Consider the following 15,250-nt stretch of genomic DNA (forward strand, 5'->3'; position numbering starts at 1 on the left):
GCTTTCCTGAAATACAAGTATATGATATCAAAATTATTTTTTGCATCCAGTTCCTTTGAACCACATTATAGAATCCAGTCAAATTTGTCAGACATGACTTTCTCTTAACAAACCCATGCTGTGTCTGAATTATTGCTGTAGTCTTGTCTAGATGATCCTGCAATGCATCTTTAACCAGACTCCATTATTTTACCCAGAACAGATGTTAAACTAACTGGTCTGTAATTATTCGCGTCACCCTTCGATCCCCCTTTGTGAATTGGGGATACATTTCCATATCTCCATCCGTGGGGACTTCTCCTGAGTTCAAGGACACTCTCATAATTATGGCTAAGGGTTTGCTTAGTTCCTTTGCTGCCTTCTTTAATATTATTGGATAGATCCCATCCTCTCCAGGTGCCTTTCTTATGTTTAACTTCAACAATTTCTCCTCTACTCTGCTCTCAATTATTACAAAATCATTAAGCACCCTGTTACAATTTGATAAACTTCTAGCATTTTCCTCCCTTAATGTGTGAATGTAGATGCAAAATACTCATGAATAAGAACTAGAGAAAATTGTTGAAAAATCTTGATCAGCAGTTACACCTGCAGTGACAAACTCCTTATGCACAGACTTCTTTTCATTAATTTCTCTTTTGACTTCTGAGTACAGACATTTTTCCCTGGAGTCAATAGGGCTTCCTCCACTCTTGACTCAGTTGCTTCTTGATGCTTCACATTGGAAGCACCAACTGTCATCTTCAGCAACTTTTGCCCAGTTTTAAACAAAATTTAATGTTTACTCACTGTTTATCTGATCTGTGCAACACTACACTAATACTGATCAAAAGAAACCAATGTGAAGGTGTCAACATGAAAATATGCTGCAAATGCCATTACAGGAATAAACATGCAAAAATATTCATGGAAGTAGGGAACTGAGTCGGCTTCATGAAAGAAATTTTGTGGAAAAAAATCAGCCTTGGAACTTTTGGGAAACACCTTGAGTAATTGGAGTTAAATTATTTGGTGACAGTAAAATCTCTAAAAGGTGAGTGTACTATAACTGATTAAACTATAATTGATTAATTTTTAATAAAATAGTAAATATTGTTGCATATATAATTGTTGCAAATATAAATGTTGCAAATATAATTCAGGTGACAGCATTAGAATAAATATAGGAATACAATTATGAAGTGAAAACTAAAATTAAACTATAGAATTCAGGTTTTAATTAATGAAAGCATGTTGTGGAATAAATATTTCTTAAGTAAAAGAGTACAATGCCATCACCACACGGTGCGGTAAACTATTCTATTCACACAACTTATGTTACAGAATGTAATTGGCATTACATTTCAGTCTCTACTGGTTCCTCTATCACATAGAGAAACTTCATTTTTTTTTTCAATGGTTAGAATTAAGTCTTTCTGTTTTTGAAATAAGTCTTTTTGGATTTTCATAAGCTGATTGCTGAAGTGCCCCAGAGATATCTACTTCTGTTTATGACAGTTGTTGTTGTTATTTGGTTTTTAGGAGCATTAGCAACTAAGGCCATATTACTCCGGGGATATGTGGTGGTCATTCCCTGACCTTTCTGCATCCTCCATATTTGGTGGTCATGGGCTCGAACCCGGGTCTAATCAAGAAGCGTGTGCTACGCACTGCTGCTCCTGCCCACCTGGCTACGGAGGTGCCTGGTTATGACAGAAGGAACCCTTGAACCAGAAGTGGTAGTGTAGTAGTAGTGGCAAATGATGCAAGAAAGCAAACATATATTGCAACTAGATGAATACAATATAGATAAATAAGTAAAATTGCAACTGTTCCATCCTGGCCAGGGGCTCACATCAGAATTAAATAATTAACTGTGTACACAATGATATAAAAAGTAAAATAAAAAAAATGTAACACATTATTATGATTCTTTACATAATCCAGTATTAACTGTATTTACGTGCTGCACCATGTAAGATTAAATTTACAATAATATACATGAATGGCACTCATACCTTCACCATGGAGATACATTGATGCACTCTTGTTTAAAGATTGGTGAGTATGGTGAGACTTCGCCCCGCACATAGCAAATGAGTTTTGTCGTAGCACAAGAGTGCTTAGCCAATGGTGTGAAGGAGAGCACAAGCTTGTTCTTATTGGCTTCTGTGATTTGAGCAAGCTGCTAAGACTTTTTCCTATAGGTTTTATTTGTGCAGAACTTATTCAAGTCAGCGTTGATGTGCTGTGCTTCCATTAGCATTTGATTTGCTAGGAAGTAATTATGAAGTCTCTGATGCTTCATGCAAAGCATCAAGGTCAACTGAAGTTCTGGCTTGGGTATTCTCCAGTAACATGAATCCCAAATGAACAGTGTTAAATTTGGTCTGTGACCATCTTATTTGTGGCTACCAGTCACTGTACTTTATTCAAACCATCCACTTTTATGACAACAGATGGAAGCCTGTTCCAACGATCACCCACCCACTGGCTGAAGTCAAACTTCTGCACACTTATCCTGCAACCATCCTTCCTCAATTTAAATTTATGTTCTCTCATGTGAGTAGTCTCAGCAAGTGCAAGAATGCCATTCACATTCAGCCTATTTAAGGCTTTAAACACCTTTCTGTGGGTGCCTAGTCTCGAGATGCTGCAATTTGCATAACTGAAGCCTTTTTAGCTAAGAAAACCCTTTTGTTTTCTTCACCAGTCTGGTTGCCCTCCTCTGCACCTGTTCCAACAGATCTCCACACTTTGAGTACTGTATCTTGATGCTGCCTCTTGAGTACTGTATACAGTACTCAAGATGTGGCCTAATCATGGCCTTATACAAAGGAATAATCACCTCCTTATCCCTGCTAGCAAAGTTTCTGTACATATCACTGACAAAACCATAGGAACTGTCCTGGCAACATGTCTGCACTGCTCAGAGAATTTCATGTTTGACTGCACTATTACTCCAAGGTCTTTTTTGTCCTTCACTACCTTGGGTGTAGTACCACACAGTTGAGAAGTTACTCTGGGGTTACTGTTACCTATATGCAGCACCTTGCATTTGTCAGTGTTAAACTTAAAATGCCATTTCTCAGTCTGTTGACCCAATTTTCCTACATTGTATTGCAGTGGCTCATTCTGATGACTATTGTTGAACACACTGCCAATCTTTGTATCATTTGCAAACTTAGACATTAAGCCTGATATACCTTCATCAATATCATTGATAAATATTGAAAACAACAATGGGCCCAGCACTGTACCCTGGGGAACTCCACTAATAACATTAGTCCATGAAGAGCAATGGTTGTTGTTGTTGTTTGGTTTTTAGGAGCATTAGCAACTAAGGTCATATTGCTCCAGGATATGCGGTGGTCATTCCCTGACCTTTCCGCATTCTCTGTATTTGGTGGTGACGGGCTCAAACCCCAGTCTAATCAAGAAGCATGTGCTACGCACTGCTGCTCCTGCCCACCTGGCTACGGAGGCGCCAGAAGAGCAATGGCCACTCTCTTTCTTCTTCCACTTAACCATCCTTTTACCCATAGCAGTAACTTGCCCTTGATGCCACATTTCTCCAATTTTCACAGCAGTCTTTTATGTGCAACAGCATCAAAAGCATTCCTGAAATCCAAGTATACAATATCAGAATTATTGTTTGCATTCTGTTCCCTGGTGATTGCATCATAGTAACCTGTCAGATTGGTTATACAAGACTGCCCTTAACAAATCCATGCTGTGACTGCAGTGTAATTGCATTCCTGTCCAGATGGTGTTACATTACTTCTTTAACTGGTGATTCCATTATTTTCCCGGGAACAGATTTTAAGCTAACAGGTCTGTAATTACGCATGTCACCTTTTGATCCTCCTTTATGAATTGGAGATATATTCACACTTCTCCAGTCCATAGGGACCTCTCTTGAATCCAAGGATGTGCTCATAATTATGGCTAAGGGTTTGCTTACCTCCTTTGCCTGCCTCCCTTAATATAATTGGATAGATTCCATCTGCCCCAGGTTCCTTTTTTATGTCCATCCTCCCTTGCATTTACCAATTTAAACCTCAATTGGTGCTTTTCAGACTAATTTATCTGGTCTTGCTGCACTGGTATGTATCAATTCCGACCATTAACTACTCTCTCAACCTTTGTGTCATCTACAAACCATAAAATAAGCTTGATATGCCTTTATCAATATTGTTAATGAATACTGTAAACAGTAAGAGGCCCAGCAGTGAACCCTGGCACCTCTGTAGCCAGGTGGGCAGGAGCAACAGTGCGTAGCACACGCTTCGTGATTAGACTGGGGTTTGAGCCCGTGACCACCAAATACGGAGGATGCGGAAAGGTCAGGGAATGACCACCGCATATCCCCGGAGCAATATGGCCTTAGTTGCTAATGCTCCTAAAAACCAAATAACAAACAAACACCACTGAACCCTGAAGGAGTCTACTGATAATGTTAGTCCAAGTAGAGCAGTGCCATTTATAATTGCCCTCTCTTCTGCCACTCAGTCATTCCTTTATCCATAGCGGTGACTTGCCCCTAAAGCCACACTGCTACAATTTGTATGGCAGTCTTTCACATATAACAGTGTCAAAAGCATTATCAAAATCTAAATATGCAATCAAAATTATTATTTGCATCCAGTTTCTTTGTTACTGCATTATAGTAGGTAATCAAATTGGCTAAACAGATTTCCCCTTTTAACAGACCAATGCTACGATTTCCGTATGATTCCATTCCTGTTAAGGTGATCCTGCAATACTTGTTTAGCCACTATACAGGGTGATTCACTACCAGTGTGACAAATTTGCAGGAGGTGTAGGGGGCACAAAGACGAATCGGAATCACATAGCATTGCAGGGTCCGAAATGCCTTCGTCATGCGGTAGAGGACGTTGAACGGGAGGTTGCATGAACAGCGATCCTGCTGGAAGTCAGCATTTGCGGACCGTTTCTGTTGAAGAAACCAAGTAACAAAAGTCCTCCGGAGTGGATAATCCGCAAGCTTCAATGATTGGATGCATTGCAGAGGGTATGAACTCATTTGGTTTGTTGACAGTATCCTCCATACAGTGGATTAGGAATTACCCAATCGTTGGCCTATCGCTCGAGTACTCGTACATGGATTACCTTCTACAAGACGAAGGACATTCTCCTCATTGTCTGGCGTCCTCATTGTTCACTCTCGATTCATGGTACCTCTCGTGAAACAACCAGTCTCACGTAACCTTCTCATCATATGATTAAAATCGTATGATGAGGAGCACGCCTGTGCGGGAAACATTCCTGGTATAAGCGCAGAACGGTGCGCCCATTACAGTCCGCAGCTCCATACGCGAGGTGCATGTCGGCCAGTTCAACGTTTGAATACTCGTCCATCCTACTGTCTCAGGAACCGGTTCGCAAATGCTGACTTCCAGCGAGATCGCTGTTCACGCGACCTCCCGTTCAACGTCCTCTACCGCATGACGAAGGCATTTCGGACCCTGAAATGCTATGTGATTCCGATTCGTCTTTGTGCCCCCTACACCTCCTGCAAGTTTATCGCACTGGTAGTGAATCACCCTGTATATAGATAAATTCAATAACGAAAGGAAAAAAATTTCTTTTAATCTTTTCTGAACAGATTTATTAACCTGTTTAAGGAAGGAATATAAAATTTATATTAGCATTAGTAAAGGCACATGATGCAAGAAAGCAAGCTTATATAGCATCAGCCAAAAAAAAAAAACACCCAAATTTTCTAATTTCACCCATCCACTTGCTCCAAATGTTTGTCTAGTTCTGCCGTGAATCTGTTTAAACTATCAACTTCTACAACGACAGATGGAAGTTTGTTCCAGCATTCAACCACACGCTGGCTAAAGGCAAACTTCCGCACAACTGTATTTCCCCAATTTGAATTTATGCCCTCTCAGGCAATTATTCTGATCAAGAGGAAGAATCCCATCAGTATTGAGCATGCTCAAACCATTCAAGGTTTTATACACCTCAATCAGATCACCTCATAGGTGAGTAGTCTCCAGAAACTGTAATTTGCAAAACTTAAGCCTTTCTTAGTAAGAGCAACCCTTTGTTCCAATCACTACTCTTGTTGCCCTACACTGCACCTACTCCAGCAGCTCTACATCCTTACTAAAATGAGGCCTCCAGACCTGTGTACAGTACTGAAGGTGTAGCCTGACCATTGCCTTATACAAGGGGATAATCACCTCCTTATCCCTGTTAGAAAATTCCTGTATATCATTGACAAGACACCATGAGCTACACTTGGACTGCTCAGAAAACTTCATATCTGCCTGCACAATTACCCCCAGGTTGTTTTAATTTTTTACCACTGTTAGTGTAGTACCATACAGTTGATACATTACTCTGGGGTTACTGCTTCCCATATGCAGTACTTTACATTTGTTAATGTTAAACTTCAGTTGCCACCTCTCAGCCCATCTGCTCAACTTTTCTAGATCTTGTTGCAGTGGCTTACTGTCATTAGTGTCATTAAGAACCCTGCCAACCTTCGTATCGTCTGCAAACTTGGACATTAAGCCTGATATACCATCATCAATATCCTTAATAAATACATAAAACAACAATGGACCCAACACCGAGACCCGAGGGACTCCACTAATAACAGTATTCCACGAAGAGCAGTGTCCATTGATTACCACTCTCTGTCTTCTCCCACTCAACCATCCCTTTATCCATAGCAGCAATTTGCCTCCAATGCCGCCCTGCTCCAATTTGTGCAGCAGTCTTCCGTGTGAAACAGTATCAAAACCTTTTCTAAGATCCAAATATGTGATATCAAAGTTATTCCCTGCATCCAGTTCCTTGGTAACCATGTCATAGTATCCAATCAAATTGGTCAGACAAGACTTCCCCTTAACAAAACCATGCTGTGTCTAAGCTAAAACTGAAGTCTTGTCTAGATCCTGCAGTACTTCTTTAACCAGTGCCTCCATTAATTTCCCTGGAACAGAAGTTAAACTAACAGGTCTGTAATTACTTTTGTCGCCCTTTGATCCTCCTTTGTGAATTGGGGTCACATTTGCACATCTCCAGTCCATGGGTACCTCCCCTGAGTCCAAGGAAGCTCTCATAGTTATGGCTAAGGATTTGCTTACTTCCTTTGCTGCCTCCTTTAAAATAACTGGATAGATCCCATCAACCCCAAGTCCCTTTCTTATGTTTATCTTCAACAATTTCTCCTCCACTTTGCTCTCAGTTATTACAAAATCATCTAGCTCACTGCCAGAGTTTATTTCACCTCTAGCATTCCCCTCCCTGAATAACTCCTCATGTGTGAATGTAGATGCAAAATACTCATTTAGTTTGTTAGCTAACTGAGCAGGATCATCAACAGTTGAATCATCGATATCCAGTGGACCAATCTGATTCATCCCCTTCCTTATAGAGTTTATGTAAGTAAAGAACTCTTTGCTGTGTTTCTTTGCATCCTTTGCCAAAGATTTCTCGTAATCTGCCTTTGCCTGCCTAACCTTCTTTGTGACTTTGATATAGATCAGCTTATATCTGTCACCCATTAATTTATATGTATCCAATGCATTTTTCTTCTCTGCCACGTGTCTCATTAGTTCATCTGACATCCATTTAGGTCTAAACATTGAACAATATTTCTTAGTTGGTATGAAAAGCCTAGTAGCTTCCAAGATTAATTCTTTGAATGCTTCCCATTTTTGGTTTTACTGTTGGTAACATCATCAGTTGGTTCCACCATATAGAATTTAAATACTGTCTCAGACCTCCTTAGTCGCCTTTACGAAAGCAAAAACCCTTCCCTTTACCCCTGATGGTAGTTACCTATTTGAGTAAATCAAAGAGGTAAATCAAAATACTTCAGTACACTGTGATCAATGCTGCCTAGTAGTTCCTTTAACTGCAGATTCTTAATGCATGAAGAATCACTACTGATAATCAGATCAAGAGTATTACTCCCACTAGTTGCCTCCCGAACATGCTGCTGTAAAAACAATCATCCAAGAAATCCACAAAAGCCTTGCTAGTGTGTGAGTGACCTACCCACAAATTCGTCAATATCTGGGAAATTAAAATTCCCCATTAAAAGACTCTCTGATTTACTGGCCTACTCTATTTCCCTATACCTTTGTTTATTATACTTATCAGAGTCATTAGGCCTATAACACACTCCTACTCTCAATTTTGATTTCCCAGTGTTTAGGTCACACCAAACTGACTCGACACTTCACTGTCCAACCATATCGACTGGTTGTACTTCCTTGGATTTTATGTGTTTCTTATCTAACAGCTTAACCCCTCCTCCCTTCCTATTCTTCCTGTACACATTGTACTTCTCAAAATTCCATTTCTGCATTCCTTATATCTGTGTGACACCACGTCTCTGATATCCCAACAGTGTCTGCCTTTGATGTTTTGACCAACACCTCACATTCATCAATTTTATATTCCAAACTCCTAGCATTGGTGTATATGCAAGTATACATGCACCTGTTCCCATTTTTAGCTACCCTAACACAGCCCATGTGTTTACTTGTATTGCAAGGACTCCTGCCAGTCTCTGAAATCCCCTGCATCTTGTTTTCCAGGCTGCTGCTCATTCCAATAGAAGCAGTGCAATAATCACTTTCACCTCTGCCAGTGGCTACTGTTAATCTATTAGTCTATGTATCCTCCCAAGCTAGCAGTTTTCCGACCCACCTAACACTGCCTCGAGAGCATAAGCAAATATTCTTGCACCCTTTCATTTTAAGTATATCCCATCCCTGTAGAAGCTGTCTCTCTTGTTAACAAGGACAGACCAAGCTGAGAATAATTCAACCCCTTGAGCCGTGCAGAATGTCTCCAGTGCCGAATTGATCGACAAGGCTCTCATCATATATTCCCTCCTATATTAAATAATAAGCAGTGTCAATTTGCTATGACACAATGTAACTCCTTACGTTAACAGTAATTTACTTTAATAGGAACATCACACTGAAATTGATGCTCGATCAGGAACCTTCCAAGCTTTTGAGCTTTTTGGGCAACAACTTCTACAGAGCGGCCACTATGCCAGTGTTGAAGTACAAGAAAAACTAGAAAAGTTGAATGATGCCCGACAAGAACTTGAAAGGTAGATAAATTCTTGTATCCTATTAATTTGTATTGTAGTGTATCATTTTTAGAAAATGTCAAAATCATACTTTAAAGGAAGAAAATTGTAATAACTGTATACAAGATCAGTCTTAATTAAGTACATTCCCTTTGGGAATTATCTTGGAGGTCACATTCAATCGAAAATATGTGGTTAATATGGTTGCCCAAAGACAATTTTTTGCACTGTGGCCACACTCTTAAAGCATATGAGTCACATGGTTCAGTTCCGTGTGGTAAATATCACAAATGCATGTGAAAAATATGACAATTTATTAGTCTTGTTTTATTTACAATTTTTTTTATCTTTATGGTCTTTTAGTTGTACTGAAAGTGGCAGCCATTGCTAAACTCTCCTCCTCATTCATTTTTCTAATGTGGAACAAAGTTACATTGATGCAGTTGTTTTTCCACAGATCTATTTCCTATGTGCTTTCTTAGGATGTATAGTGCCCTTCCAGTGGATCCATAGGAAGTCACGGGGTTCAGGTCAATTGAGCATGCACTCCTTCCATGTTATGTGTGCTTCATGTCATCCACTATTGTGGAATGGATATGAAATGTAAATATTTGACACCGTTTTCTAGTATGAGAACTCAGTAAGGTTGATGTGATTTTCTGTTATAATACATTTAACCTCCCAATAGAACCTTGAAGATAATGGGCAACTACTGTGATTTAAATGAATGGTAGCATTAGCTCATCCTATACTATACTCCTTACAGTGCTTCCAATAGTTTATTTGAGGTGAATCATTTGTTCTGCTGTTTGACAAATGGATATACAATCAATGTATCATTCAACCAAAATGACACTTGGGAAGATGTCTTAGTTGTTGTTGTTGTTATTCGGTTTAACGACACAAGGGCTACTAAGGCCAAATTGTGTCTGTTCATTGTTAATTCACAAAACACATATCTTAGTCTTTACCTCATCCCACTTGGTATCTAATGCTGCTCTCAAGACTGCTCTTTTATACCTCAAAATCAGTGTTGCTAGGTGATATTAGAAATGATATTGTTTGCCAAACTTCATTGTTCCAATCTGTGCTGAAGGTAAACCAAAAGTGATCCTTTATTCAGTGCTCCCAGCCTATACTGATTGGCTTTCATGCAGATCACCAGTCAAGACTGATCATTTAATACAGATCCCCCATTCTACTCCCCCACCACCCATTCATTTCTTCTTATTATTATTCTTTGATGCTGACTGGCTAATGAATATATTCTCCCCATTAATATCAAGAAGAAATATTTGGATATAAGTTGAAATTTTTCTATTTTATCATACATGAATTACTTGTCTTTACATTTTTTTTAATACTAGTTTTCCAGTATTCATGTGTTTTTTGTGGTTTTTCCAGTATGGTATACTGCAGCAAGTAAAGTTGCTATTATTATATTTAACCAATTTATAGGTTACAATTTTCTTCTAATTTGCCTCAGCAGATGCAGAATTTATACAAACTATATTATCTAATATAGTGACGCTCATCAACATCTATTATCTATTCTTCAATATGCAAATGCATGTATGTGCTACATTTTATTTATAAATGTGGAGTTTGAAGTACTTTTAGAGAGAGCGTGGGCCCTGCTTATGTTTAGAATAAAGACCATGCCCATTATAAGCCACAAATATAAACAACAATGCTAGAAGCCAAAATAAATATTATTTATAAGAATAATAATAGGCATATATGTATGAGATGTGGCAAAAAAGCTTTCAGACTGGTGCAATAAAAAGAGCACAAAGTGGAGTCCTAAAATAGTATTATTTTTATTCAAAGTAATCACCACCTGATGGAATTCACTTATTGCACCTTTCTAAAAAAAAATCTCAGTAGAGTCAGTGAGGATGCTGAAAAAGATAATGTTTAGTTTGATGATTACATTTTTCTTTATTAGCATTAGTAATGGCGTACGATGCAAGAAAGCAAGCTTATACAGCATCAGTCAACAAAAAAAAAAACAAAACAAGCCCTATTTCACCTATCCATTTGCTCCAAAAGTTTGTCCAGTTCTTCCATGAATCTGTTTAAGCTTGAACTTCCACAATGACAGATGGAAGTTCGTTCCAGATCAACCACTCGTTGGCTAAAGGCATTCCGCACTTCTAACCTGCAACCAACCTTCCTCCTCAGTTGGAATTTATGCTCTCTCTTATGTCTAGTCTGATCAAGAGGAAGAATTTCTTAGCCATTCAGCTAGTTCAAACCATTATAAGCCTTATACGCTTCAATCAGATCACCTCGCAGGTGCCTAGTCTCCAGATGCTGAAATTGGCAGAACTTAAGCCTTTCTTGGTAAGAGCACCTCTTTGTTCCCCTCGCCAATCTCATTGCCCTTCTCTCTACTCGATTCAGTAGCTCTACATCATCATTCCTAAAATGAAGCCTCCAAACCTGTATGCAGTACTCAAGGAGTGGCCTGACCATTGCCTTATACAACAAAGGGATAATCACCTCCTTATACCTGCTAGCAAAGTTTCTGTATGTCATTGAAAAGACCCCATGAACTGCTCTGACAGCCTGTCTGCACTGCACTGAAAATTTCATATCTTACTGCACAATAACTCCCAGATCTTTTTCATTCTCCATTACCATGAGTGCAATACCCCACGCACAATTGCGTGGGGTATTGCACTGGGGTATTGTAACATTGACAAATGTAAAGTACTACATATGGGAAACAGTAACCCCAGATCAACGTATCAACTCTGTGGTACTACGCTGACAGTGGTAGAGAATGAAAAGGACCTGGGGTAATTGTGCAGGCAGATATGAAGTTCTCTGAGCAGTGCAGACGAGCGGCAAGAGTAGCTCATAGTGTCTTGTCAATGATATACAGGAATTTTTCTAGCAGGGATAGGGATGTGATTATTCCCTTGTATAAGGCATTTGTCAGGCCACACCTTGAGTACTGTATACAGGTCTGGAGGCCTCATTTCAAGAAGGATGTAGAGCTGCTGGAACGAGTACAGAGAAGGGCAACAAGATTAGTGAATGGAACAAAGGGTTGCTCTTACGAAGAAAGGCTTAAGTTTTGCAAATTACAGAGTCTGGAGACTAGGCATCGGCGAGGTGATCTGATAGAGATGTATAAGGCTTTGAATGGCTTGAGCATGCTCAATGCCGATGGGATTCTTCCTCTTGCTCAGAATAATCACCTAAGAGGGCATAAATTCAAATTGAGGAAGGACGGATGTCGGATAGATGTGCGGAAATTTGCCTTTAGCCAGCGGGCAATTGGTTTGTGGAATAGACTTCCATCACTTGTTGTTGAAGTTGATAGCCTAAACAAATTTAAGGCTCAGCTGGACAGGTATTTCGAACGAACGGAGGGGTGAAATGGGAGTAGTGGTTGTGTTTTTTTTTTTTTTTTTTTTTTGGCTGATGCTGAATAAGCTTGCTTTCTTGCATCATATGCCTCTACTAATGCTAATGCTAATGCTAATTGGTATGTTACTCTGGGATTACTGCTCCCCATATGCAGTACTTTGCATTTGTCAATACTAAATTTCAGTTGCTACCTCTCAGCCCATCTGTCCAACATTTGTAGATCCTGTTGTTGTTGTTGTGTTTTCAGGAGCATTAACAACTAAGGCCATATTGCTCCGGGGATATGCGGTAGTCATTCTCTGACTTTTTCGCATCCTCCGTATTTGGTGGTCATGGGCTCGAACCCCGGTCTAATCAAGAAGCATGTGCTACGCACTGCTGCTCCTGCCCACCTGGCTACAGAGGTGCCTGTAGATCCTGTTGCAGCAGTTTACCATCATTACTGTCATTAACAACCCTGCCAAACTTTGTATCAGCTGCGAACTTGGACATTAAACCTGATATGCCTTCATCAGTTTTATTGATAAATGTGCAAAACAACAGTGGTTATAACACCAAACCCTGAGGGACTCCTCTAATAACCTTAGTCCACAAAGAGCAGGGTCCATTTACCACTCTCTGTCATCTCCCAATCAACCATCCCTTTATCCATAGCAACAACCTTTTCTTAATGCCATATTGCTCCAATTTGCACAGCAGTCTTCCATGCGCAATAGTATCCAATCAAATTGGTCAGACTAGATTTCCCCTTAACAAACCCCATCTGTGTCTGAACTATTACTGCAGTCTTTTCTAGATGATATTTCATTGCTTCTTTAACCAGTGACTCCATTATTTTCTCCAGAACATCAGTTAAACTAACAGGTCTGTAATTAATCATGTCACCGTTTAATCCCCCCCTTAGCGAATTGGCGATACATTTGCACCTCTTCAGTCTGTGGGAACTTCCCCTGAATCCAAGGATGCTCTCATAATTATGGATGGTTAATGGTTTGCTTACTTCCTTTGCTGCCTCCGTTAATATAACTGGATATATCCCATCCACCCCAGGTGCCTTTCTTACATATTACTTCAGCAATATTTGTTTCACTTTTCTCTCAGTTATTACAAAATCATTTAGCTCCCTGTTAGAGTTTGATAACCTTCTGGCAATCCTCTCCTTAAATAACTCCTCATATGTGAATGTAGATACAAAATACTCATTCAGTTTGTCAACTACCTGAGGAGGATCATCAATAGTCAAACCATAGATATCATGTTTACCAATCTAATTCATCTCCTTCCTTCTAGAGTTTACTTATGTAAGCTCTAGAAGGAAGGGGATGTTTGTGTTTCTTGATAGTTTATATGCATCTCATGCATTTTTATTCTCTGCCATGAGTCTCATTGGTTCATCTGACATACATTTAGGCCCAAAACCTTGAACCGTATTTCTTAGTTGTTATGAAAAGCCTAGTAGCTTCCAAGATTACTTCCTTGAATACTTTCCATTTAGAATTTGCTGTTGGTAACATCATCTGTTGGTCCCACTGTATAGAATTAAAAAATGTCTAAGATTACTACTACTAGTAATCTATGAACCACTAGGTGGCAGTGATCACAGTGTGCTGAAGTGGGATTTACTCAAAGAGGTAACTACCATTAGGGGTAAAGGGAAGGGTTATTGCTTCCGTAAAGGCGACTATGATGGACTGAGACAGTATTTAAATTCTATACAGTGGGACCAACTGATGATGGTACCAACAGCAAATTCAAAATGGGAAGCGTTCAAAGAACTTATCTTGGAAGCTACTAGGCTTTACATACCAACTAAGAAATATTGTTCAAGGTTTAGGCCAAAATGGATGTCAGATGAACTAATGAGGCATATGGCAGAGAAGAAAAATGCATGGGATACATACAAATTAACACATGACACAGAAGCCTATGATAGATACAAGTTGATATGCAACCAAGTTACAAAGGAGGTTAGGCAGGTGAAGGCAGATTACGAGAAATCCTTGGCAAGGGATGTAAAGAAAAACAGCAAAGAGTTCTTTACTTATGTAAACTCTAGAAGGAAGGGGATGAATCAGATTGGTCCACTTGATATTGATGGGTCAAGTGTTGATGATCCTGCTCAGGTAGCTAACAAACTAAATGAATATTTTGCATCGACATTCACACATGAGGAGTTATTCAGCGAGGGGAATGCCAGAGGTGTATTCAACTCTAGCAGTAAGCTACAGAATCTTGAAATAACTGGGAGTAAAGTGGAGGAGAAACTGTTGAAGATAAACACAAGAAAGGCACCCGGGGTGGATGGGATCTATCCAGTTATATTAAAGGAGGCAGCAAAGGAAGTAAGCAAACCCTTAGCCATAATTATGAGAGCTTCCTTGGACTCAGGGGAGGTACCCATAGACTGGAAATGTGCAAATGTGACCCCAATTCACAAAGGAGGATCAAAGGTTGACACAAGTAATTATAGACCTGTGAGCTTAACTTCTGTTCCAGGAAAATTAATGGAGGCACTGGTTAAAGAAGCACTGCAGGATTATTTAGACAAGACTTCAGTTATAGCTCAGACACAGCATGGTTTTGTTAAGGGGAAGTCTTGCCTGACCAACTTGATTGGATACTATGATGCAGTCACAAAAGAACTGGATGCAGGGAATAACTTTGATATTATATACTTGGATCTTAGAAAGGCTTTTGATACTGTTGCACATGGAAGACTGCTACACAAATTGGAGCAGTGTGACATTGGAGGCAAATTGCTGCTATGGATAAAGGGGTGATTGAGGGGGAGAAGAC

General features: G+C 39.5%; 1 protein-coding gene across 2 annotated transcripts in view; it reads left to right on the forward strand.

Annotated features, from left to right (window-relative positions):
* LOC150087841 (spectrin alpha chain-like) overlaps positions 1–15,250 on the forward strand; it is a 455,664-nt gene that overhangs the window by 269,206 nt on the left and 171,208 nt on the right. For both annotated transcript variants that reach the window (XM_090369231.1, XM_090369232.1), the window contains one exon: positions 8,946–9,094. In XM_090369231.1, the coding sequence (XP_090225357.1) occupies positions 8,946–9,094 (149 nt within the window). The remainder of the gene's footprint in view (positions 1–8,945; positions 9,095–15,250) is intronic.

Source organism: Mastigoproctus giganteus, chromosome 3 (assembly GCF_048544385.1).
Source record: "Mastigoproctus giganteus isolate SK-2022 chromosome 3, ASM4854438v1, whole genome shotgun sequence".
In the NCBI taxonomy this organism is placed as follows: Eukaryota; Metazoa; Arthropoda; class Arachnida; order Uropygi; family Thelyphonidae; genus Mastigoproctus; species Mastigoproctus giganteus.